This window comes from Zootoca vivipara, chromosome 8 (assembly GCF_963506605.1).
Source record: "Zootoca vivipara chromosome 8, rZooViv1.1, whole genome shotgun sequence".
NCBI classification, from domain to species: domain Eukaryota; kingdom Metazoa; phylum Chordata; class Lepidosauria; order Squamata; family Lacertidae; genus Zootoca; species Zootoca vivipara.
Genome location: NC_083283.1, coordinates 1631986 through 1658649, shown reverse-complemented (window position 1 = coordinate 1658649; position 26664 = coordinate 1631986). Strand labels below are relative to the sequence as shown.

Genomic DNA, 26664 nt, shown 5'->3' with positions numbered 1-26664 from the left:
GCACCTAGCCAGCTCTGCAACAGCGCCATCGCCGAGGTGATTCCCAGAGAGAGCCAGGTGGTTGAGAGCACAGCCTTCCTGTACGGAGAAGAACGCAAGATTCAGAACGCAGAGAATTAAGGTGTGCGAGTGTCTGGATCTTCTCCAAGACCTAGTCGGCTGGGGAAACTCAAACCGCGTCCCTTCGTTTCCTCACACAGTGGAGATGCCAGGCCTTCCTCCTCCTCCCCTGTCTTTCACCAGAGCATAACGGGTCAGCTGGCTGGGCTGGCGGGCTGAGGTTCCCCAGGACGCCCACCTCTCTGCTGGGACCCGATGAACCGTACCTGCGCCAGGTACCTGGCCACTGCGTCCTGCAGAGGCTGCTGATCCCCTGGCCTGGCGCCCACTGAGCTGATGTCCAGGTGGGTGAGAGTCTCGGAGGGCAGGCTCTTCAGGAGCAGCTCAAGGGCAGAGGAGCCCAGGGCATTGTGGGACACGGCCAGGCGCCTGAGGTGCACGGCTCCTGAGGGAAGAGAGCGCAGGAGGAGCAATGCAGTTGGAAGGGACCCACACGGCCATCTGGTCCAATGTAGGGGCCACAAGGAAGAGAAGTGGGAGGGACACATTCCAGTTGCTTCATTTTGACAGGCAAACGCCACAGAAAGCGGCTTCCTTTTCAAGAGACACTCAGAAACGCCCTCGCACCGATCACAGTTTGCTTATTTATAGAAGCATTTCTGTCCTACCATTTCACAGAATATCCGGCTGGTGTACAATGTTAAAACATAAAGCGCTTAAAAAAGAAAAATACAGTTATCAAAAATAAAAATTAAAGGGCTGCAAAGGCCTTTCAGCACAAAAAGGCTCTGAGCCACAGCTTGTGGGACGTACGTGTGTGTGTGTGTCATATTGTTTGGGTAACGTTCAGTTCCCAGCAAAGCTGTCTGCCCCTCTCATCTCCAATATTTATTTATTATTTATTTTTGCATTTGCATCCAACTTTTTCTCCAAGGTGCTCAAAGCAGAATACATGATTTCCTGCCCCCGCCACCGTTTCACCCTCACAACAACCCTGTCTGTGAGTAGGTCAGGGCTAAGAGATCCTGAATGGCCCAGGGCCCGGGGTCACCCGGTGAGCTTGATGGCCAAGTGGGGATTTGAACCCTGGTCTCCCAAAAGATAAAAGCCCTTCCCAGAGAGGAATGGCAAATTAAGCTGTTGGATTATGCTGAAATGCAAAACTGACTGGAAGACTCGGGAACCAAGAAGACCTGGACTTCAATAAAGAATGGGGAAATTTTGTAATTTATCTAGGAGATCACTGTAAACAGATGAAAACACTAGCAGGATTTTTATAACCTCATGTACAGTCATACCTCATGATACGTCCGCTTCATGTTGCATCTTACGCACCGAACCCGGAAGTCCTGGAATGGGTTACTTTCGGGTTCGGCATGTCTGTAACCTGTGCGCATGCGCAGAAACGCTAAATCGCGCTTTGTGCATGCGCAGAAGCGCCGCATTGCGTCACGCGTGTGTGCAGATGCAGTGCTTCATGTTGCGGCCTTTTCATGTTGCGAACAGGCCGCCGGAACGGATCCCATTCGCAACATGAGGTACCACTGTAATGTAACAAATATTATGGACAAGATGGAAAGATATAAAATGTGGATTGTGGAAAAATATGCAGTTAAAAAGGTGTACAATGGGACCCGTGGAGGGGAAAATGGGCAGTCCAGAGATTTGTAGAAATCTCTAAACATGGATATGGATTGTTATAAATTAATATTTGTAAAACCAAAGAAAAATTATTATGAAAGAAAGATCCTTGGTCTCCCGGGTCCTAGTCCAACACTCTTTAAGGGCTAACAGAATTAACTGTGCAAAGCCAAGGCAGACCGGACTTGCTTAACTCATACCGATCACCTGACAGTTCTATAAAATCTAGCTCCACTGTCAGCCGACTCTCTTTCCTGCTCCTCTTACCTTTCAGGGCATTGGCCAGCAGGAGGCGGTAGTGCTGCAGGAAGGCGGTGGTGAAGCCGCAGGCTTGCAGCCTGAGCGTGCTCAGGACCGGGCAGGCCTGGACCAGGGAGGCAAGGGGCTGGGTGCTGCCGTCACCCAAGGGGTTCAGGCCGAGGTCCAGCTCCTCCAGGTTCTGAAACGACAAGGGGTGTGGGTTTGAGTGAGACGGGGGCAGAGGAAGGGCCAAGCCACTCGCCTTCAGATCGGGAGTCAGAACCCCGAGATGGGATGTCTCACATAGGGCCTGAAAGGGCTCCATGAATCTCAGCTTCCTGTTTTTAAAATAGCAACAGCAATAGCAATAGCAATAGCAATAATAATAATAATAATAATAATAATAATAATAATAATACAGTCGTACCTTGGATCTCAAACGCTTTGGCTCCCGAACGATCGAAACCCGGAAGTGAGTGTTCCCGGTTTTCAAACTTTTTCCGGAAGCCGAACGTCTGGCGCAGCTTCCAATTGGCTGCAGGGCGCTCCAAGCGGAAGCCACACCTTGGTTTTCAAACGGTTCTGGGAGTCAAACGGATTCCTGGAACGCATCTTGTTCAAGAACCAAGGTATGACTGTACGTTTATTATTTCTACGCCCCCATCTGTCTGGGTTGCCCCAGTTTCCAGCAAAATAGAAAAACACGACGAGACATCACACATTAAAAACTTCCCTACACAGGGCTGCCTTCAGATGTCTTCTCAAAGTCATATAGTCGTTTATCTTCCTGAGCCTCTAGTCCTCATGGTGCAAGGGTGGCCTTTACACATGGAGACGGCTCATCAAGCGAAGATCTGAAGCCTTGTGGAACTCCCAAGCCCGAAAACCTTAGCCCACCCTCTTCCCATCGTAGTTTGGGCTCCATCCTCAGCCCCACTTCGACTTCTCGCCACCCTTTAAGAACCGCAGCCCTTCCAGGTAGACATGACACTCTCCCGCTTCCCTCCGGAGCAGCTCCTCTGCCGCCCCTACCTGGAAAGTGACGGAGCCGGGAAGTCCTGCGGTCAGCCTGCGCAGCCCTTGGGGGCCCAGCCGGTTGGCCGAGAGGTCCAGCGCCTGCAGGCCAGGGAGGGTGGCGACGGTGGCCAGCAGCTCTTCCGCCGAGTCGTCGCCCAGGCCTGCCCCAGGGAGGCACAGGCGCCGGATGGAGGTCTGCAGCTTGAGGGCACGGAGGAGAGGCGTCAGGTGGAGGTGGCGCAGGGCCAAGCCTGGGACATTGAAGGATGGACCCGACTCCTGGCACTCCAGCAGCTGCAGGAGTAACCGGTGCTCCCCTGCCAGCCGAGGGGAGGGAGAGAGACACACACAGGGCACCAGGCTTCAGTCAAGGCAAAAGACTCACAAGCCAAGCCTTCAGGGTCATTGGGCCAGTCCTGCGGAACTCCCCGCCACTAGAGATTTGGCAGGCCTGCTGAAAGCATTTCTGAATTTCAGAATGCAGCCTTTCTCAATGGTTAATCGACATCTGATTTCTTTATGGTTTTAATGTACTGTATGGTTTTATGCTTCTATTGCTGTAAGCGGCTTTGATAGGGTTTTTTTAAAAAAATAATAATAATGATGATATAGCAGTATGCAAATATTTTTACAGATAAATAAAGATGGAGAATAGCTCAGTGGGTAAAGCATGGCACTCTTAATCTCCGGGTCGTGGGTTCGAGCCCCATGTTGGGCAAAAGATTCCTGCCTTGCAGGGGGTTGGACTAGATGACACTCGGGGGTCCCTTCCGATGCTACAATTCTATTTAAAAGCCAGCATAGCCGTCACAGCGACTGCCTTGCGGAAAAGGGCAAGTTTCCTCTTTGAAACCCCTTTGGGAAGCAGCCCCTTCCTTCTCTGAGCCCAACAGGACAGAAGGGGCTGCACCTGAACTGGGGGCAGAGCAGCATCAGAAAGATGCCTGCAGCCTCCTGAGGACACCCCCCCCAGGGGAACCCATCTGCCAAGAGAAGCAACCTCTGAAGGCTGCGGGGGGGGGGGGGCTCAACGACACCCAGGCCCCTCTGCAGGGGAACTTCAGCTTACCCACAGCCAGGCTCTGGCAGGCCTTGCGGTATCTCGCCACAAGGGGGGGCAGGTCCCAGGACTGCACTTCGGCCAAGACCTGCCAGGGAGAGAGAGAGAGAGAGAGAGAGAGAGAGAGAGAGAGAGAGAAAGGTCAGCAGGGGGGTTAGTAGCTAGGGCCCAAGGAAGGTGGCACTCCAATTGGGAATCCTTTCCTCATACTGTATATATATATAGAGAGAGAGAGAGAAGTCAAATGGGCTTTAGAAAGCACTGCTAATAATAAGGCTAGTGGAAGTGATGATATTCCAGCTGAACTATTTAAAATTTTAAAAGATGATGCTGTTAAGGTGCTACACCCAATATGCCAGCAAGTTTGGAAAACTCAGCAGTGGCCAGAGGATTGGAGAAGATCAGTCTACATCCCAATTCCAAAGAAGGGCAGTGCCAAAGAATGCTCCAACTACCGCACAATTGCGCTCATTTCACACGCTAGCAAGGTTCTGCTTAAAATTATACAAGGCAGGCTTAGGCAGTATGTGGACCGAGAACTCCCAGAAGTGCAAGCTGGATTTCAAAAGGGCAGAGGAACCAGAGACCAAATAGGAAACATGCGCTGGATTATGGAGAAAGCTAGAGAGTTCCAGAAAAACGTCTACTTCTGCTTCATTGACTATGCAAAAGCCTTTGACTATGTCGACCACAGCAAACTATGGCAAGTTCTTAAAGAAATGGGAGTGCCTGATCACCTCATCTGTCTCCTGAGAAATCTCTATGTGGGACAAGAAGCTACAGTTAGAACTGGATATGGAACAACTGATTGGTTCAAGATTGGGAAAGGATTACGACAAGGTTGTATATTGTCTCCCTGCTTATTTAACTTATATGCAGAATTCATCATGCGAAAGGCTGGACTAGATGAATCCCAAACCGGAATTAAGATTGCCGGAAGAAATATCAACAACCTCAGATATGCAGATGACACAACCTTGATGGCAGAAAGTGAGGAGGAATTAAAGAACCTTCTAATGAGGGTGAAAGAGAAGAGCGCAAAATATGGTCTGAAGCTCAACATCAAAAAAACCAAGATCATGGCCACTGGTCCCATCACCTCCTGGCAAATAGAAGGGGAAGAAATGGAGGCAGTGAGAGATTTTACTTTCTTGGGCTCCTTGATCACTGCAGATGGTGACAGCAGTCACGAAATTAAAAGACACCTGCTTCTTGGGAGCAAAGCAATGACAAACCTAGACAGCATCTTAAAAAGCAGAGACATCACCTTGCCGACAAAGGTCCGTATAGTTAAAGCTATGGTTTTCCCAGTAGTGATGTATGGAAGTGAGAGCTGGACCATAAAGAAGGCTGATCGCCAAAGAATTGATGCTTTTGAATTATGGTGCTGGAGGAGACTCTTGAGAGTCCCATGGACTGCTAGAAGATCAAACCTATCCATTCTTAAGGAAATCAGCCCTGAGTGCTCACTGGAAGGACAGATCCTGAAGCTGAGGCTCCAATACTTTGGCCACCTCATGAGAAGAGAAGAATCCTTGGAAAAGACCCTGATGTTGGAAAAGATTGAGGGCACTAGGAGAAGGGGACGACAGAGGACAAGATGGTTGGACAGTGTTCTCGAAGCTACGAACATGAGTTTGACCAAACTGCGGGAGGCAGTGCAAGACAGGAGTGCCTGGCGTGCTATGGTCCATGGGGTCACGAAGAGTCGGACACGACTAAACAACAAACAACAACAGACATTCCGTTGTTGCGCCCATAACCCAGGTTTAAGGTGGCATTTAGCTCCTAGCTTTCCTATCTGTTTCTAACACTGTTCAGGGGAGGTATGAACATGCTTCCTTGCCATCAGACCACTGCGCCATGCGCTTCAGTGCTGCCCACACTGACAAGCAGCTGCTCTCCAGAGAGACTCCTTTGCCCGCAGCTGAGGAATGGGGCCTTGGGGAGAAGCGCTGCCCATTTCTCCCTCAGCTCGCGGTGACCGCTCACCTCTTCGTTGCTCTGCAAAACATCCACGATGCAGTCCTGGGGGGCCAGGAGGGCCCCCTCCTTCTTCAGGGTCAGGCGTGGCAGGAGCCCGCAGGTCTGGTAGTAGCGCTGGGAGGCCTGATCCGCCAGCCATGACACAGGGCGACTCTCGCTGCAAGGAAGGAGAGGGGCTGCAGTAGGAAGGCCACCATTCACACACACACAGCCCTTCCCTATATTCCTGGGCGGCGGGGGAAAAGCCCCACCTCCAGCAAGGACTGTGGGGGATTCAGTCTCCGGCCACGCAGCTCTCATCCAAACAGTGCAGAGGGAAATATTATTTGGGGGAGGTTTGAGGGCAGCAGAAATATCCTGCCCCCTGCCTGCCCAATTTCAGATCCTTCCAGGGCCGGATTGAGGTTTGATGAGACCCCTAAGCTCCTGAAGGTAATGGGGCCCTTTCTATGTCCAGCTGTCCTGTGTCAACAACAAACTGTCGCTATTTTTTGTGTCGAATATATGCTACGTGGTAATTTATAGGTATCTATGTTATTCAGTTTTCTAAACTTTAGGTATCTAAGGCCATTTGCACATAACAAAACATGCATTTTATCAAAGCAATTGTTGAACTGAAAGACAATTAAGAAAAAGTATATTAACATTTAAATTTTCATTTAAATTTTTTTGGGGGGCCCCAAGAGAGTGGGGCCCTAAGTTATAGCTTGTTTAGCTTATACGTAAATCTGGCATTGGGTGCTTCTCCTGGTGCTTATGTGCAGAGTTTTGAAGCTGCCGCTACAAAGACAAGGCCTGGCTCAGATCCAGAGCTCTGATGAGGCAGCTCAGCGAGGGAGGAAAGGGCAAAAGGGCCAGGGAGCCCCGGCTCTCTCACCTGTGGGGCACGGGGATGAGGAAGACGTTGTCTTGCACCCGAACTCGCACCCGGATCGGGGGTGGGGGAGCAGGGAGCTGCAAAGAACAGGGGAAGAGACAGAGGGTGAGGACCTTCGAGAAATGCCTGGGTTTGGTTCCTCAGACCAGATGGGCCAGGCCTGGTCCTTCTGCCACTAGAATCGTAGAGTTGGAAGAGACCACAAGGGCCATCCAGCCCTGGACACAGCTATTTTGTTTTCAGTTCCTTTCCTAATGATCCCTAGTATGGGAATTTGACTTTTCTGTGGCTGCCACACACTGGGGCCACACCTTCACCATTTCCAATAATTTGGAATAGAATCATAGAGTTGGAAGAGACCACAAGGGCCATCCAGTCCAACCCCCTGCCAAGCAGGAAACACCATCAAAGCATTCTTGACATATGGCTGTCAAGCCTCTGCTTAAGGACCTCTAAAGAAGAAGACTCCACCACACTCCTTGGTAGCAAATTCCACTGCCGAACAGCTCTTAATGTCAGGAAGTTCTTCCTAATGTTTAGGTGGAATCTTCTTTCTTGTAGTTTGAATCCATTGCTCCGTGTCCACTTCTCTGGAGCAGCAGAAAACAACCTTTCACCCTCTTCCATATGACATCCTTTTATATATTGGAACATGGCTATCATATCACCCCTTAACCTTCTCTTCTCCAGGCTAAACATACCCAGCTCCCTAAGCCGTTCCTCATAAGGCCTTTGACCATTTTGGTTGTCCGCTTCTCTGGAGCAGCAGAAAACAACCTTTCTCCCTCCTCTATATGACATCCTTTTATGACTACAGGGCAGCCTCTCCCTCCAGCCGGGAGGGAGGTAAGCTGTGCTCCAGGCAGGAGATCCCCTCGCCCAGCCTTCTCCAGCCTGGCAGTCCCCCCCGCCCCACCCGTTGTTTTGGACAATGGCATCCATCAGCCCAGCAAACATGGCCGTACAGAGCAGTGGCTAATGGGAGAGGTTGCCCACAACAGCCGGAGGGCGCCAGCTTGGAGAAGGCTGCTTAGCTGCTTCTCCCCAGCACCTGGCGTCTTCCCAATGTTTTTAAACTGTTCCAGGGAAAACTGAAGAACGTAAGAAGAGTTAGCCTTGTTCTCACAGTAGCTGAACTGTTGCTTTGGGGAAACCAGAAAGCAGGATTTGAGCCCCCGAGTTCTCTTCCCTCCTGCAGTTTCTGGCATTTTAAAGCCGGCTAGGTTCGAGTCGCTGCTTGCTTGCCCTTTTCTGAGCCTTCTCCAACTCTACAATATCCTGTCTACAATATCCTGTCGAGGCGAAGCAACTCGAACCGTAATAGTACTCCAAATTCAGCCAGTCCAAAGATCTGTATACAGTGGTACCTCGGTTGTCGAACGGCTTGGCTCCCAAACAAATCGGCTCCCAAACGCTGCAAACCCAGAAGTGAGTGCTCCGGTTTGTGAACGTTTTTTGGGAAGCTGGGTGTCCGACACGGCTTCCGATTCAGCGCAGGAAGCTCCGGCAGCCAATCGGAAGCTGCGCCTTGCTTTTCGAACAGTTCCGGGAGTCGAACGGACTCCCAGAAGGGATTAAGTTTGGCAACCAAGGTACCACTGTAGTGGCATTATGACAGCGGCAGATTTATCCTCCCTTCTCAAAGGAACGGAATTTGCCTTTTCACAGCGGCCGCAAATTGCAGCTTCTCCCAGCCGCGGAGTCGCTCTGCTCTGCGCTGAACAATGCAGAGAGGAGCAGTCGGGAAGCCAGATTCTGTGTCGGGCGCAGGAATGTACCTGGCCATAGAGAGGGAATGAGGATGGGCCCGATCCCAGAGGAGTGCTGGCCTCTCAAGGCCCAGGGAAGCGAGACAGCTTCTCATAGTGCCACTGCAAAAGAAGCCAGACCCGCTTCTCTGACCCGCTTCTCTCCCCAACTCTTGAAACTCACATGTGTTGGTGCCAAGGGGGGCCTCTCCCCACCCCCAGGGGACCCCCCATTGATGTGGCTGTTGCCTCCTGCCCCCTGGAGGATGCTGGGATCTGCCGCACACTCTGGGCTCTCCGCCACCACCACCACGCCGGCCCCTCGGAGTCGTCCCAGCGGAGTCCTGTCGACAATATGGGTGAGGCGACTCTGCCGGACCCTCCTCCTCTTCTTGGTGGCCTCGGGGGGCTGGCGGGGAAGCCCCCCGTCGCTCTCGCCCCCCAGGCTCTCCTCCGACTCGGTCCCAGACTCGTTTTCTGGGCTCTGGCGGCTCCTTTTGCGGGAAGCGAGGTTCTGCCCCAGGTCGTCTTCCAGCCAATCGTCTCCCACGTACTCCTCCGGGGGGATCAGGGCAGGCCCAGCGGAAGACTTGGGCCGTTCAGGGCTGGGCAGGAGGCAGGGCTTGGCTCTGCCCACCCCGCGAATGGCAGCCCGGTACTCGGCAGGGGCAGCCGGCCTGGCCTCCCTCTCTAGGTCCTGGCCAAACAGCCGCTGTTTCTTCTTGACCGGCCTCAGGGGGCTCATTGTGTCGTCCTCCTCGGGCTCCCTCCGGGGACTGGGGGATTTTGTGGCAGGATCCAGAGGGCAGGGGGCTTGCGGGGACTCGGAGAGCTCTGCGTCAAACAGCTGGCTGCCCGGCGGCTCTCGGGGAGGCTGAGCCTTGGATCCTGGAGGGGTAAAAGCAAAGGCGTCAAGTTCACACCCTCCTGGCGCACGCCTCGTTCCCGAGATCTTTGGGGTAAGCTAGGAAGGAGCAAATAGATGACCCAGAGAAGCCAAGGCTTTCCCTCAAAACTGAGCGTGCTTCTTTGGCCTAAGATTTCTCATTGAAGTTGGTGGACTATGCTGAAATGGCTTAAATGACCTGAAGAGTCAGAAAATCGGGAAGGCCAAAATTTTTAATAAGGAACGGGGGAAATTTATAACTTATCTTAAAGACCATTGGAATCAGTTAAAATTGTTCAGATTGGAATATCACTTGTAGTTTAAGGGTGAATTCTGGACACAATGGAGACGTAAAAGATTTGGAGTATCATAAAAGATGCGGGAGGAAATGAGGCAGCGGAAGACAGGAGTGCCTGGCGTGCTCTGGTCCATGGGGTCATGAAGTCGGACACGACTAAACAACGACAACAACAGGACCCACAAAGGGGGGATGGAAGCCCAGGAGATTCCTTGGAATCATTTTTATGATTTATGTTTGGTATATTTCTGAAAAACCTTTAATTTGAAAAACCAAAGAAGCCCCAAAGAGCACCGCAAGGCTTGGCCCCCGGCCCAGCAACAAAGGAGACAGAGCAGGGAGAGAGAATCTGGGCAGGATAAGGAAGGGACCCAGCGCTTACGGCCGCGTCTCACCGATATGCCTTCATTAAAGCTAGGTTCAATGTTTTTCCAATAAACGTGCTGAGACATAGATTTACTAAGGGCCAAGTCTCTTCAATGTGTGCTTGTGAAATTAAAACATCTGAATCTCTACATCAGGTTATGTTTATCTGCCCTATGTACAGTTCGGCTTGTGCTAGTATACTAAACTCCATAATCCAGCCTATGGCTGACAAACCAGTTGACCTACAGCTTGCCTGGGTTCTTCAAGATGTGGACCCTTATATTACTCTACAGGTTGCTAAATTCCTAACAGCCGTCCTCTCGTACAAGAGGCGGAATGGAATGTTAGCTGATTATTTATAGTTATAAGAATTTTCTATAATGACATCAGATATTGATTTTAGCGTAGTGCCTAAATTTTTAATCATAATCTTAAACTTTTCTGTTTGAATTGTTAATATTTGTCCTTGTGAGCTGTGAATTGTGTTATATTATTTGTGGCTTGTACGAGTCCGCTGTTTTATTTGATTTATTTTGTTGTGTTGTGTTTTATGATGGGCGTAAAGCCGAATAAACATCCTTTGTTTGTTTGTTTGAAGGGACCCAGAGATCTCCTCCAGTGTTCATTCTCATGAACTTGGAAGCATCAAAGACGACAGCCTGCTAAAAACACAACAGCTTCAAGGCTTCCCGCCAGAAGAAAGGAAGACTCGGCTGGGTGAGAATTCCCAACAAAGCAAGCGGCCCTTTAAGAGTGTCCCCAGGAGCAGGCCCCCCACCCCTAGAGCCCCAGGAGCGAAGCACAGACTCACCTCGGCCTGCCATAGCTTTCTTGAGCAGGCCCTCCATGGCCTGGCAGTGCTGGCGAGTTTCTCGGTCCAGGTCCCTGCCGTAGAGATGCACCCATGCCTGGAGGGTGCCCAGCGGGGTCAGGCCCTGGCAACAGAAACGCAGGGGGGGTTGGCCCCAGTGGAAGCAGGAGCCCAGCCAGCAACCTCTTGCCGCTGCTGGGCTGCAGCCAAGAAGCCCGGTGGGCCTGCCACCCCCTTCCCTGTGGTGGGAGCAGACCCTGAAGGTGCCAGGATGCCATGCAAGGCCACTGTCCCTAAGCCAAGGGGAAGGGGGAGCTGGGAGGAAGCAGGGGCCTGTTAGAAACGTGGGTCTGTACACTTCCTCTGAAGGAGCAGGTTCGTAGCCTGGGGTTATTCCTGGGCCCTTTGCTGTCACCTGAGGCTCAGGTGACTACAAGAAAGAGGATTCCACCTAAACATTAGGAAGAACTTCCTGACAGTAAGAGCTGTTCGGCAGTGGAATTTGCTACCAAGGAGTGTGGTGGAGTCTCCTTCTTTGGAGGTCTTTAAGCAGAGGCTTGACAGGCATATGTCAAGAATGCTTTGGTGGTGTTTCCTGCTTGGCAGGGGGTTGGACTGGATGACCCTTGTGGTCTCTTCCAACTCTATGATTCTAGGTGGCCTCAAGTGGCCCAGAGTGCCTTCCATCAGCTTTGGCTGGTGGCCCAGCTACACCCCTATCTAGACAGGGGTAGCCTAACTTCTGTTGTCTGTGCTCTGGCGACCTCAAGGTTAGATTACTGCAATGCATTAAACGTAGGGCTGCCTCTGAAGACGGTTCAGAGACTTCAGCTGGTGCAGAATTCAGCAGCCAGGTAGCTCACCGGAGCAAGACGGGTTGAACATATTATACCGATCCTGGTCCAACTGTACTAGCTACCGATTAGTTCCCAGGCCCAATTCAAAGTGTTGGTTTTGACCTATAAATCCGCAAATGGCTCAGGACCGCAATACCTCAAGGACTGCCTCTTTCCATATGAACCTATCCGGACCCCAATATCATCTTCTTAGGCCCTCCTTCACGTGCCTCCTCCTTGAGAGGTCAGGAGAGTGGCAACACAGGAACAGGGCCTTCTCTGGAGTGGCTCCCTATCTGTGGAATTCTCTCCCCAGGGCGCCTTCAGTCTACGCTTTTAGGCGCCAGGCAAAAATGTTCCTTTTTAACCAGGCCTTTGGCTGTTCCGATTTACATCCTATGCCCTTTTTAAATGTGGGGCTTTGGGGGGGGGTATTGGATGTTGTTTTTTTACTCTGATTATATATATTGTGATCTTTTCTGTGGACCGCCCTGAGACCTCCGGGTAGAGGGCGATATATAAATTCAATAATTAATAATAATATGCTGTGCACTGGAGGCTAACCCTGTGCGCCCCCCCCCCACCTTGTGCTGGTGCTGCTGGGAGTTGTAGTCTTCAACTTCCGGGGGGCACCAGGTTGGGGGAGGCTGGGCTTCAACCCAAGAGCAAGATGGCGAATGCATCCTGGATGCAGAATGTGGCCTTTGGGTCCTCAATGCCCTTATCGCCCCAAGAATTGGGGTTCAAGTAGGAGACAATGAAGTGGAGAGGAGAAGGATGAGGATGGAGGAACAAAAGCAGAGGGTGGAGGGATGGAAGCAGGTCAGGATGGAAGCAGCAGAAGGCAACGCCCACAGTTTCAAAACTTGGGATTTGTCAAATGCTGCCCTCCTCCCCAGACCTTGAAGGCAGAAACCACAACACCAGTCGGAAAAAGCTGGAGCCCCATCCCAAACAATACCAGGAGGAGGGGCTGCAGTTCCCTTTGTGCATCACGGGAAGAGAGGCAGTGTGGCGCAGTGGTTAGAGTGACGGGTATAGATGCAATGAATGAACTGCCTTGCTCCCCAGCTTCCTCCTCGGTGCCTCACCTTGGCGTTCCGCAGCACCACAGACGCCCCCCTGTGGATCAGGAGCTCAGCCACGTCAAAGTGGCCGCAGTTGAGGGCGTCGTGTAAGGGGGTGATGCCCTCACATCCAGGTCCCCCCGGGTCGTCAATGGCGGCATTGTGGTCCAGGAGAAAACGCACAATCTCTGGAGGAAGAGGCGAGGGGGGTGGTCACATCCAAGACAGCCCCAACCGGCCACCAAGAGGAAAGGGTTCCCGGGTGCAGAGCACCCACTTTCGGGCTCCCCAGGAAGCCCCTTCCCTCCCCAGCACTTACCCAGATGGCCGTGGTTGCAAGCCTCGTGCAGAGGGGTCCAGCCGCAATAATCCCGAGGGTTGAGAGGGTGACCCTGAGGCAGAGCGGAGAAACGTACGGATGGTCAGGGGGTCAGAAGTTGGCCAGGATCTCTTCATTCTCATCACACCCGGGGGGAACCTGCTCCCCGCTTCCCTCTCTCCAAATGGGTGGGTGGGGGAGCCTCGCACACCCCAGGTGACAAAACCAGCCGTCAGGGAAAGAGAGGGAAGATGTTTCTACGGACAAAGGAGCTGAACTCCGTGGGCCTGAGCCAGGATCTGGGGGAAGCTAGGGGCAGGTACCAGAAGGTCACAAGAGCTTGCCCTCATTCTGACTGAAGGCATCCCACCCCAGTCCCTGCCCGCTTTCCCTTTATTTTAACGCCTAGCCAACCTGCCCCAGCAGCTCACCTTCTCCACACAGAACTGCACCTGGCGCAGGTTCCCATCGATGCAGGCGCGGTGCAGCAAAGTCTCCCCACGCTCGTTCCGCTGGTTCCACTGGGAGGAGGGAGATGCAACAGAGGAATACCTGAAGGAGTAGACCTGAAGGAACGTCTCCACCCCCATCGTTCTGCCCGGACACTGAGGTCCAGCACCGAGGGCCTTCTGGCAGTTCCCTCCCTGCGAGAAGCGAGGTTACAGGGAACCAGGCAGAGGGCCTTCTCGGTGGTGGCGCCCGCCCTGTGGAACACCCTCCCGTCAGATGTCAAGGAAATAAACAAGTACAGTATCTGACTTTTAGAAGACATCAGAAGGCAGCCCTGTTTAGGGAAGTTTTTAATGTTTGATGTTTTATCATGATTTTAAACCCAGGCAGATGGGCAGGGTATAAATAAAATAATAAATGATAATAATGATAATAATAGGAAATCAGTAACTTTCCCCCAACTACCCACCCCAGTTTCCTAAGGGAGAAGATGTACGTCTGATTGTGTTTTTATATTTTGCTGGAAGGCGCCCAGAGTGGCTGGGGCAACAGAGTCAAATGGGCAGGATACAAGTATTCTAATATTCCCAACAACCGGCTCGCTGACACCAGGCCCCTCGGGGGGATCAGCTGCTTAGTTTATTCACTTGCTGATTACAAAGCATTTCTAAACCTCTTCATATTTAAAAAATCTCTAAGCAGTATGCAAAAATGATGAAAGCAGGTACACGATATCTGGTGAAACAGGATTATAAAAACAAGAATCCCGTAAGAGGCTTCGATCTTAGGGGATCGGGGAAAGCAAAAAGAGGCGTCTTCATAAGACGTCTGAAGTTTTATTATTATGATTGTTGTTTATTACTTGTCCTTCAAACTGAGGTCCCCGGGAGGGTTACAACAATTTAAAATTACAACATTAAAAACCTTTTTTTAAAAAACTAACAATTGCCAAAAAAACCCCACTAATAATAGCAGTAGCTTCTAATAAAAAGTAACAGAAGTTCGTGCAATTGCTTCTATCATATTTCAATTTCCAGCAACTGGCATGCAGAAGCATCGCTGCTTCCAACTGTGGAAGCAGAGCAGAGCCACCCTGGCCATTGCCAGCTCTCTCCTCCCCCATGAAATGGTCCAATCCTCTTTTGAAAGCCCTCCAAGTTGGTGGCCACCCCTGTCTTCTGTGGGAGCGAGCGCCACAGTTGAACTACGCCCTGATATCTGGGCATCAGACTTAGCTGGCCTCCTGGAGCTGAGTGGACTGGGGCCCTGGGATACCTTGTTGAGCCTGCGGCGTCCAGGGACCGTCTTGTTGTAGCCCTCCAGGTCGTCCTCTCCGCCTGGAAGAGAGGGGGGAGTCCCAGAGTCACCGTCCCTGAAGCAAACCATCCCTTCCACCAAGAAACGGACACCCCCAAAGCAACACGTCTCCTGTTTGCCCTAGACAGCCAGTGGACAAAAGATCCCCTACCGCAGCTGCCTCCTCTCATAGCTACCAGCAACAAGTCTATCCATTTCACAAAAGCCTTCTAACAAGCCAGTCCACTGGCAATGAGTTCCACAGGCTGCGAGGCGTGTGCCAAGCACTTCCATCCATTTGCCTTAAGTCCTTCCTCATGCAAGGCATAGGTTTAGGAGACAAACTGATTGTTGATTGTACAGTGAACCCTCCGGATACGAACTTAATTCGTCCCGGGGGTCTGCACTTGCCCAGAAAAGTCCGTATCCAGAGGCACTGCTTCTGTGCACATGCGTGGCGCGACAGAGCGCTTCTGCGCATGTGACAAAAACCCAGAAATCTACACTTCCGGGTTTGCCGCATTCGCAACCCGAAATTACGTTACCCGAAGGTAAGGTAACCCGAGGTACCACTGCATTTATAGACCAGGCATCCCCAAACTTCGGCCCTCCAGATGTTTTGGACTACAATTCCCATCATCCCTGACCACTGGTTCTCTTAGCTAGGGATCATGGGAGTTGTAGGCCAAAACATCTGGAGGGCCGCAGTTTGGGGATGCCTGTTATAGACCATCCTTCCCTCCAAGAAGCTCCACGTGGTTCTCTCCCCCGCCCCCGTTTTCTCCCCACGACAACCCTGTGAGGTAGGTTCGGCTGACAGGCAGGGACTGGCCCGAGGTCACCCAGTGAGTTTTGTGGCTGAGCGGGGATTTGAACCCCGGTCTCACGAGCCGTAGTCCAACACTGTAACCAACACATGCCATTACCCCCTGGTCTCTCCACCCTGCGGGCAACCTAACAGAAGGGAACAGGGCTCAGCTGGGGCTCCTTCTCCAGACTCTGTGCTCTGAGGAAGGCAGGCTGGGAGGCCCAACACACCCGCCCCAAACTTCCCCAGGGCTCATCGAGCGAGAGAATTGCAAGCCTCCTTCTCCCATAAGCCACGAGGGCAACCCCCAGCCTTGCTCCCACTCCCTTCCAGGAAGCGCTCTTTGCTCCCACGATCTCTCCCCCCCATCTCTCACCGCTATCGGAGAGCTCCAGGTCGCTCTCTTCCAAGGGCTCACTGGCCTGGGCCTCCTCCTCTTCGTCCTCTTCCTCACTGATCTCCCCATTGGAGCGCCAGCCCCGAGAGCCACAGAGCTCCTGCAGCCTGGCGTGCGTGCTCGACGCCTCGGGGCGGCTGCACCTCTGCTGGCAGGCGTGGAAGTGCTGCAGGACCTGGCGCTGAGAAGCATTTGTTTGGGGTTTAAAAGCACGAGTTTGATCCGGCCTCCAAGTACACTTTTAATTTTTTCAGGGTAATATGCAACAACAGGCATTAAAATGTTTGTGTCCAGGCTTGCTTATGTTGCTTAAAGTCGACCCATTTCTAACCACCCCTCAGTGCCTCTCTTTGAGGCAGTCAGTATAGAAATCAAATTTACAACTGGAAGAGACCCCGAGGGTCATCTAGTCCAACCCCCTGCAATGCAGGAATCTCAGTTCAAGAAACCCTGATGGATGGTCATCAAACCTCTTCTTAAAAACAGCCAATGAAGGTCTACCAAGTACCAGGGGAGTCCATTCTGCTGTCAAACAGCTGCTACCATCAAAAGGTTCTTCCTAATGGTTAGTCGGAACCTCCTTTCTTATCATTTGAATCCATTGGTTCAGGTCCTACTCTCCCGAGCAGGAGAAAACAAGCTTGCTCTACCATCCGTGGGACAGATCCTCAGATATCTGAAGACAGCTATCATCTCTCCTCTCCTTCTCCTCTATTCTAAGCTAAACATACCCAGCTCCTTCCACCGTTCCTCATAAGCCTTGGTTTGCAGACCCTTGATCATCTTGGCCACCCTCCTCTGCCCACCTTCCAGCTTGTCAACGTCCTTCTCAAAACAGGCTGCCCAGAACTGGACACAGGACTCCACTTTCCTAAGAACAATTGGGAACACACTTTAAGGCTCCCTCTTGTTTGTTGACATATCACATCAGGTGTGTGACAGGGGAGCTAGCTTCAAGGGAAAGCAGGTAAGAGAGGTTTAGGGAAAATGGTCTCAGAGGTCAAACGGGGACCTAAATAGGCTTGCTCACTGGTCTCCTGACAAGACCAGAGCTAAACACTGAGATTGTTTCCTTCTCATAGGTGCCAATGGCAGAAAACCAAATTGCTGCTCCCCTGTGGAATCAGATCTGTCACTGTCCTTCCTGCCTATGATTAAATACTATGAGGCATCCACGCTAGTACCTTTAGTATTGTGGCGTCATCCTGACCCCACTGCCGGCCTCACCTGCAGCTTGGCGTCGCAGGCCTCCTCTGCGTAGGAGAGCGCCGTCTGAAAACATCTCTGCAGCTCGTCGTAGCTCTCTTTGGCCTCCTCCTTGGAGAGGGCGATGTTCAGCCACGTCTTCCCCTCCTGGCCAGGGACAGAGCAAGCTGATTTCCAGGAACTGCCTGGCTTCTCCTCCCACCTCTGCTGCACCAGTTCACTATTTATTTTGGAGCATTTGTAACCTCCTCTTCAGCCAAAAAGGCTCCCAGAGCAGCTTAGTAAAGGTAAAGGGACCCCTGACCATTAGGTCCAGTCGTGACCGACCCTGGGGTTGCGCGCTCATCTCGCATTATTGGCCGAGGGAGCCGGCGTATAGTTTCCAGGTCATGTGGCCAGCATGACAAAGCCGCTTCTGGCAAACCAGAGCAGCACATGGAAACGCCGTTTACCTTCCCGCTGTAGCGGTTCCTATTTAACTACTTGCATTTTTTGACGTGCTTTCGAACTGCTAGGTTGGCAGGAGCTGGGACCAAGCAACGGGAGCTCACCCTGTCACAGGGATTCGAACGGCCGACCTTCTGATCAGCAAGCCCTAGGCTCAGTGGTTTAACAACAGCGCCACCTGGGTCCCTCCCAGAGCAGCTTACACACAATCAAAACAAAATAGCCCCTACCCACAGGCTTACAATCTTTTTTTAAAAAAAAAACCCTTACACGACACGCAAGGAGAAAGGGACAGGGAGGGAAGAGGAAAAATCAAAGTCAAAAATTCAGGTGCCAGTTTCTAAACAGCTGTTCCTACAATGCCCAGCCGGCACAGATCAGGAGCAGGGAATGTTTGCTTGGCATCCAAGTGGGGAGAAATGACAGTAGCAGAAGTCCTGAACTGCCTCGCTTGGCCCCATCTCCGCCTTGCTCCTAGCCCCCCCTCCCCTTACCTCCAGGGGGTTCCCCTTCCGCAGGTCCAGTTCGGCCTGGTAGTGCTTTATGGCCTGGGCATGGTCCTTCAGGTCTCCAAATGTAGCGGCCAAGGAAACGTGGATCACAGCCAGCTCTTGCTCTGGGCGCTTCAGAGACCGAGCGTGGCACAGCTGGGAAGGAAAAAGACAAGCTCAAACTGCCGTGGCAAAGAGGCCCAGGGCACACACACACACACACACACACACCCCAGCCCATCGCAAGTCTGTCCCAGAGCTCTGGGAGCCCTCAAATGCCAAGTCTGTCCAGCTGGCAGCTCTACAACCCCTCCTCTTCCAGGTCCTTGCCCCAAGGCCACCCTCACCTGCTTCTCGTAGGCTTCCACAGACCGGCGATAATCCCCCGCCTTGGAGAACAGGTCGCCCAGCTGCTCGCAAAGCCCGAGGGCCTCTCGCAGGCTGCCGGCTGCCTCTGCTTCTTCCAGCTCCTGCTGCAGGCGGCTCACCTTCATGGCTGCCAGAGAGAGAGAGAGCCATGAGCTGTGAGGTCATGTGCCTCCGGGTGCCTGGGCCCAGGGAAAGCCCCCAAGGGAGCGTTGCCACTCACCGTAGCGCAGGCTGCGGCAAATGCTCTCCCGCTGTGGCGGCTGCTGGGAGCCCAGGCGATAGGCCTTCTTCAGGGAGCGCTTGGCTGCCACAAAGTCTCCGAGGCTCAGCAGCACCTGCGGGGGAAGACGGAGGGAGGATCAAGCGGGGAAGCTGCTGTCGATGGCTCAGCTCACTCTTGAGAGAGGTCACCCGGGAGGAGAGACAGACAACAGAAATGCCCAGTCAAGAGAGATCCCAGGAAGAAGAAGAAGAAGCAAAAGGCCTGAGAATGAGCCTGCTGGATCAGGCCAATGGCCCATCTGAGCCCAGCATGTTCTCACTATGGCCAAACAGATGCCCAAATGAGGAGCCCACAAGCAGGATCTGAGCGCCACGGCTCCCCCCCCCCTTGCTGTGGTTTCCAGCAACTGGGATTCCGAAGTATTGCTGCCTCCGACTGTGGAGACCAAGCAGAGCATCTGTGGCTAAAAACCATCGACAGCCTTGCCCTCCATGAATTTGTCTCATCCTCTTTTAAAGCAATCTTGGCTGGCAGCTATCATCATATTGATCATATCCTGGAACTACAGATGAAGAGCAGCACAGTAATATTTTAAAATAGATTTTTTTTAAAAAAAAATCTCCCATGTGCCAAGTGCCAAATGAGCAGATGCAGAGTGAGAAGGAATATGGGCACTTGTTAGGATGCTGTGTCCTCCAGCTTGCCTGGGAACCTGGATTCTAGCTTCGCACATGAAGAAATGTGAAGAAGTACTGGTATAATGGCGTCACGAAGAGTCGGACACGACTAAACGACAACAATGGTATAAATAGTTGACGGATCAGAGACAGGGAGGGAAATTAAAGAAGCTCAGATTACATTTTTCCCCAGCTGATTTTTCAAGCTTTGGAAAACACCATTTAAAAGTTTTCCACATTTCTAAACTGGTTCAGAACGAGAGCATTGTTTAGAAGTGCGGTTTGTCTTCCAGCTGAAGTTTGATGCGTGTTAAGTTCATGCAAATTGGCTCATCAATAGACACACCATATGCAAATTACTTGTTAACATCTGGCTCCAAATACAGTTATTGCCATGATACTCAACTTTGATTCTCACTGCTCCTTTTTTACACAGAGTACATTTTGTATGTACATAATTGGGAAAGCCAAAATAATTGATATGAGCAAGGATTTATATGAATGCCTTCCTGTGTCTTGGTCCATTGTACCATTGGACTTGTCGAAAGAGGGACCCCAAAGTTCATCTAGTCCAGCCCCCTGCAACTCTTCATCATCATCATCATCATCAATGGAAGACATAAGCCATATGGCTTCTGCACCAATCATTTAGAACCCATGTTAGAAGGGTGGAGGAGAGAAGAGGCTGAGGAGGAGATTCTGTACTTGCAGAAAGAAGAAATTGAGGGCATACAGGTGAAACTCGGAAAATTAGAATATCGTTGCATTATTTCAGTAATAAAACTTAAAAGATGAAACCAATGTATGACATAGATGCATGACATGCAAAGCAAGATATGTCAAGCCTTTATTTGTGGTAATTGTAATTATTTGTCGTTAGGTGGGTCAATTATAAATGGAATGTAATTCATGAAATGTCATAGCGATGTTTATTTTTGAATTATTGTAACTATTTGTTTTATTACTGTGGAATTTCCAAAAGGAAGCATTTGTAAAAATAAAAAATAAAATAAAATATAAAAAGTTGCATTACCGAAATAAATGCACTTTTTGACGATATTCTAATTTTCCAAGTTTCACCTGTAGCTCTGCTCCAAACAGGTGCCAGATGCAGACTGGGGGAACCTCATCCCACTAACACGAGAATGAATGGGAACCATCTTTGGAGAATGGCTCTGATGCAATTCAACCAGCTAGGAGCGGCTCTCACACAGAAGCTCCACACAGGAGTAAGGAGGAGGCAGCAGCCGCTTCCCCAGGCATCACACGCACCCCGATCCAGGCCACCACTGTCCCCGTCCCCAGGCCAGAGGAGCTGGAACAGCCCCTGCCCCCCTCCGCCCCCCTCACCTGGGCAATGCTCGCACAACACTCGCTCTCCATGTACTTCTCCTTCATCTTGCAGGCGCACTCCCGTGCCCTCTCCAGGCAGCGCATGGCCTTCGAATGCTCCCCCTCCCGCAGGTGGATGTTGCCCAGGTTGAAGTAGGCCCGGTAGAGGTCTTCATACAGTTGAGCCTGCCTAGGAGAGGAGAGGGAGAGGAAGCCTTTGACAGCTGCTTTGGACTACAGCTCCCATCGACAGGCCCAGGCGGCGCAGTCACATGATGCAGGGGGGGGCTAGCGAAAGCACAGCACACGTGCTGACGGGGGCGGGTGGACGATTGCCAGCGTGTAGCTTATCAGTTCAACTCCTCTTAGCTAGGAGGAAAGACATTCACAGCCAGGGTGGATAAAAATCAATGATTTTTTAAAAAAAAAATCAAAAAAATCGGATTTTTTTTTATTTAAATTGATTTTTTTTATTTAAAATAAAATGCTTTTTGAGGAAAATATATTACCATCCAAAGGTTATTCCATCATGAAATAAAGATTAGTTTTTTTAATTATGTAGAATAAGGTTGTATATGTTTAATTTTGGGGGTAAATAAATTCCATTAATCCATTCACAATGTCATGCTCTTCCAAAGGTTTTTGTAAGATTATTGGGCAGTTTCTCTGCCTGCAAGATATTATCACAGATGCTTGGTTTACTTTTGCAGTTCTCAAAACTGAATTTGACTCAGCAGAGATCACATGCCTCTTCTTCACAGCAAAAATGTTATAACATGAACAGAGTTGAGAAAAAGACCTTAATCCTATTGTTCTACAAACCTATGAATACAGAAACAACCCCTTCAGTGCTAAGTTTCAAGAAGTTCAGTGAATAGAATAGAAACAATATTTTTCTGTGTTTGGAGTGGACAGTATTTAAGTTTTTCATGTGTAGGCTGGGCTGACAGTCTAAGTTTCTTAAAATATATATATATTGTTTTTGTTTAGCCAGATTAGTTAACAAACATGGATGTTTGTTTAAGCAAATAAATCAAGCCTTACTGACTAGTGATTTAAATCGTGATTTAAATCAGTTTGATTTAAATCAAATCCACCCTGTTCACAGCTGGTGAAATTAGCAGGGCAGATGTTTGGCAGAGAGAACGGACGTCCAATGAACATACACAGAGAGGAGAGTTTTCCAATTCGGCACATTGCATGGCTCTGCAAAATGCCCACATGACAGGCCCTACATAAAGATCAGGGGGAGAAGGAGAGCCCTAGAGCCCCACAAGGCCCAGCCCAGCCCTTACTCAGAGATGTAGATGCTCTTTTTGATGTAGTAGGCATGCTTGGCCGGGTTCTTCAGGCTGTCGTAGACCAAGCCCAGGTTCAGGTAGAGTCGCGCCCTCATCTCGCTGGCCTCCCGCTGTGGCACTTCCCCTGTGAGAAGGACGCAGCCGGTCGTTACCCCCCTGTGCAGGTCGCAACCCACACACAATCCTCCCAGGAGCCGAGAGTGTGGCCCTCCATTCAGCTCACAGGGCACTGCTTCAGCATCCGCCAAGGCAACACGGACGCCCGAAATCTCAGCAGAGAGAGTCTCAGGACCAAGCTCCTGGCTGCAGCTCCCTGAAGGCCTCCCTTCGCTCCCTCTCGGGTCCCTTCCCACCTCCGCCAGAGAATACCTTCCAGCTGCTCCTCCAACACCTGCAGGCTGGTCATGAAGGCTTTCTCCGCCTCCTGCAGGGCCTCGCTCGAGGGGTCGCTTTCCGCCATGAACATGTACGTGCGGCCAATGGTGGCCCAGGCCCTCTGCTGCTCAATGGGGTCGGAGAGGGAGCGGGCCAGATCCAGGTGACGGCGCTGGTGCTGGAGAGAGGAACACAGAGGGGAGGGTCAAGTCCCACGAGAGACCTGGAAGGGCCTCGCAATTCTGCTTTTCCTCCTCCTGGTCCTGGGCCCACCTCCAAAGCCACAAAGGAGTCGGGAATGTTTTTCAATCCAAGGGCCGCATTCCCTTCTGGACAACCTTCTGGGGGCCACGTGCTAGGTGGGCGGGGCCAGTGGCCAAAGTGGGCGGAGTCATGAATGCTAATGTTACCTTTGTACTGTAGCTTAATTGCTACCCACACTCATGCGTTCCTCTCTATCCTGCAAAGGGATTGATTTACTGTTGCAATGGTTTATGGCTTATCAATAGTAAGGTCCCTGCGATGAAATACAGATGAGACGTCTTGTGACCGTGGAGCAAAACCATTTGGGGGCTTTAATTTTTAAAACGGAACTTCACCTGTAAATCTCAGGGTAGTTCAAAACATAAAAACACAAAATATGTACATAACCTGATCTGATTTGTGTCTTTTGTTCAGATCTACAGACCTCTAGATAGCATCACTGTGATCAACAGGACTTCAAATTTAGGCTACTTTGTAGTTTGTTGAACTGAAAAAAATCTTTGGAGCAAGCACCACTTTCAAGTGATTTTATTTGTCAAAACTGGGTGGTTTAAAGCCGTGATATCTGGGAAGAGCTTCCACCCTCCGGATTCCGGCCGCCTCCAGCCCTCGCACCTTCAGTGCTGCTTCATAACTCTCCAGCTCAGCCAGGCACTCCCCAATTTTCCGGTGGGCCACAGCACAGCCGATGGCATCCTCAACACTCTCCAGGAGACGCAGCTCTTGCCGGTGCTCGTCCAAAGCCTCCTCAAAGCGCCCTGCCAGGACAGAAGGGTCAGCGGTGGGCCTTAGGCGGCAGGCAAAGCAAGTGCCACGAGCATGCTATTGCACCAATAATAATAATAATAATTTATTATTTATACCTCGCCCATCTGGCCGGGTTCCCCCAGCCACTCTGGGCGGCTTCCAACAAAATATTAAAATACAGAAATCCATCAAACATTAAAAGCTTCCCTAAACAGGGCTGCCTTGAGATGCCTTCTAAAGGTCTGGTAATTGTTGTTCTCTTTGACCTCTGGTGGGAGGGCATTCCACAGGGTGGGCGCCACTACCGAGAAGGCCCTCTGCCTGGTTCCCTGTAACTTGGCTTCTCGCAGCGAGGGAACCGCCAGAAGACCCTCGGTGCTGGACCTCAGTGTCCGGGCTGAACAATGGGGGGTGGAGATGCTCCTTCAGGTATACTGGACCGAGGCCATTTAGGGCTTTCAAGGTCAACATCAACACTTTGAATTGTGCTCGGAAACGTACTGGGAGCCAATGTAGGTCTTTCAGGACCGGTGTTAAAGTGGTCTCGACGGCTGCTCCCAGTCACCAGTCTAGCTGCCACATTCTGGGTTAGTTGTAGTTTCCGGGTCACCTTCAAAGGTAGCCCCACGTAGAGCGCATTGCAGTAGTCCAAGCGAGAGATAACTAGAGCATGCACCACTCGGGCGAGACAGTCTGCAGGCAGGTAGGGTCTCAGCCTGCGTACCAGATGGAGCTGATAGACAGCTGCCCTGGACACAGAATTGACCTGCGCCTCCATGGACAGCTGTAAGTCCAAAATGACTCCCAGGCTGCGCACCTGGTCCTTCAGGGGCACAGTTACCCCATTTAGGACCAGGGAATCCTCCACACCCGCTCGCCTCCTGTCCCCCACAAACAGTACCTCTGTCTTGTCAGGATTCAATCTCAATCTGTTAGCCGCTAAGGTGGTAGAGGGAGAAAAACACATTTTAGCAGTGCTTTCCCCCACTAGATGTGCCAGAGCAGGATGGGGGCTTGCTCAACGGAGCGCCGGGAGTCTTCTGCGCCTCAACTGAACAGCTTAAAGGACCACCACCTACTTAAAGTAGCTGTTTAAAGCTATTTTAAAGCTGTCTGGATCTGGAAGCCTGTACAGGAGGACACTCACCATGACGAGCCAGGATCCCTCCCAGCTGGTTACAGAGGGCTGCTTCCTCCTTCAGGTCCCCCTTCCGCTGGGCTTTCTCCTTGTCCTTCTGGAGCTCTGAAGAACAGCAGCAGCAGCAGAAGACCCATTAGTCTCGTCCCCATGGTTAGGAAACATGGGTATTCACTGTGTTAATTACAGGTGAAATTAGAATATCGTCGAAAAGTGCATTTATTTCAGTAACGCAACTTGAAAGGTGAAACCAATATATGAGATAGATGCATGACATGCAAAGCAAGATATGTCAAGCCTTTATTTGTTAAATTGTAATTATTTTTCATTAGGCGGGTCAATTATAAATGGAATGTAATTAATGAAATGCCATAGCGATGTTTATTTTTGTCTATTTTTGTATTATTGTAACCATTTGTTCCTGTGGAATTTCCAAAAGAAAGCATTTGTAAAAATTACAAGAAAAATAAAAAATAATAAGTTGCATTACTGAAATGGACTGCAAGAAGATCCCATGGACTGCAAGAAGATCAAACCTCTCCATTCTGAAGGAAATCAGCCCTGAGTGCTCACTGGAAGGACAGATCCTGAAGCTGAGGCTCCAATACTTTGGCCACCTCATGAGAAGACAAGAATCCTTGGAAAAGACCCTGATGTTAGGAAAGATTGAGGGCACTAGGAGAAGGGGACGACAGAGGACGAGATGGTTGGACAGTGTTCTCGAAGCTACGAACATGAGTTTGACCAAACTGCGGGAGGCAGTGCAAGACAGGAGTGCCTGGCGTGCTATGGTCCATGGGGTCACGAAGAGACGGACACGACTAAGCGACTAAACCACAACAACAACAATTACTGAAATAAATGCACTTTTCGACGATATTCTAATTTTCTGAGTTTCACCTGTATAATGACTGACTATTGCTATCAACATCACTACTGCTAATGACAATATTATTAGGTATATGATGAGAGTCAGTGAAGCAGACTGTTGAGAGTGTGGGCCTTTGACTGGGGGGGGACGACTGAGATTCAAATCCCCACTTGCCCATCTTGGGTCACAGTCCCCACCTCTCAGCCTCACCTTCCTCACAGGGTTGTTGTGAGGATAAAAGGAGGCCGAAGTACAGAGGCCACCTTGAGATCTCTGAGGAGAACTAGGTACAAACACGGAGCTCCTGGGAGAGAAGGCAATAAATCATTAGACCCTAACAATTAAACCCTTGGTTTACCCCCTGCGATGGTGGTGGTGGTGGTGGTGGGGGCTAAGGTGGTCTCCCCGACTTAAAAATGAGTTAAATAAGTAATCCAAGCTCCCACTTCTCTCCCCCCCCCGTAACCCAACCCAACCCAACCCCCCTCCCTCCAACTAACTCTCTCCCTCCCCCAACCCATCCAGGCAAGGGTGCCAACTTGAATAAAATGGGGGGGGGTGTTCCAGTTAAGCCCCGCCCCGCATAATCGATCACATAACGTGGCGCCCCCCCCACTGCTCATTAACTTGGGGGGTCTCGAATATTTTATTGGGGGGGTGAAGACTCCCTGGGGGTTGGCCCCTCCCCCTCTCCCAGGGAAGCCCCACTCACGGCGGATCTCTCGATCCCGCGACCCCCCCATGGCCGCCGCCTGGTCGCTCTCTCTCCGCTTCCGCGCCAAACTCCCGCTCGCCCGGAGGGCTCCCCTCATTGGCCGGGCCCTGGCGCGCTCCTATTGGCTGAGCGCCTTCTGACCGCGCGCCGCCCTCCTCCTCCTCTTCGGCCCCGCCCCTCCCGCCGCCGCTCCGAAGAGGCGGGGCTCGCTCGGCTGCTGCTCTCTGCTTCTGGCTCCGCCCCCCGGGATGCCCCCCTAAGCAAGCAAGCGGACTCCCAGCAGGGCAGAAGCGCCCAGGGGTTAGATCCCCGCCCAACCAGAAAGCACCTCGGGGGACTGGGAAG

General features: G+C 51.3%; 1 protein-coding gene across 1 annotated transcript in view; it reads right to left on the bottom strand.

Moving 5' to 3' along the window:
• TONSL (tonsoku like, DNA repair protein) overlaps positions 1–26426 on the bottom strand; it is a 30250-nt gene extending 3824 nt beyond the window's left edge. The window contains exons 1-24 of the mRNA XM_035126144.2: positions 26317–26426; positions 24743–24838; positions 23464–23606; positions 22579–22762; positions 22204–22333; positions 20927–21098; positions 18897–19011; positions 18655–18803; positions 18311–18463; positions 17391–17516; positions 16143–16344; positions 14938–14999; positions 13644–13733; positions 13213–13285; positions 12918–13081; positions 10991–11114; positions 8814–9517; positions 6882–6958; positions 6011–6161; positions 4028–4106; positions 2974–3275; positions 1969–2140; positions 327–505; positions 5–78 (exon numbers count right to left, since the gene is read on the bottom strand). Of these exons, the coding sequence (XP_034982035.2) occupies positions 5–78; positions 327–505; positions 1969–2140; positions 2974–3275; positions 4028–4106; positions 6011–6161; positions 6882–6958; positions 8814–9517; positions 10991–11114; positions 12918–13081; positions 13213–13285; positions 13644–13733; positions 14938–14999; positions 16143–16344; positions 17391–17516; positions 18311–18463; positions 18655–18803; positions 18897–19011; positions 20927–21098; positions 22204–22333; positions 22579–22762; positions 23464–23606; positions 24743–24838; positions 26317–26416 (3821 nt within the window). The 5' untranslated portion in view covers positions 26417–26426. The remainder of the gene's footprint in view (positions 1–4; positions 79–326; positions 506–1968; positions 2141–2973; positions 3276–4027; positions 4107–6010; positions 6162–6881; positions 6959–8813; positions 9518–10990; positions 11115–12917; positions 13082–13212; positions 13286–13643; positions 13734–14937; positions 15000–16142; positions 16345–17390; positions 17517–18310; positions 18464–18654; positions 18804–18896; positions 19012–20926; positions 21099–22203; positions 22334–22578; positions 22763–23463; positions 23607–24742; positions 24839–26316) is intronic.
• Between the last annotated feature and the right edge of the window lie 238 nt (positions 26427–26664).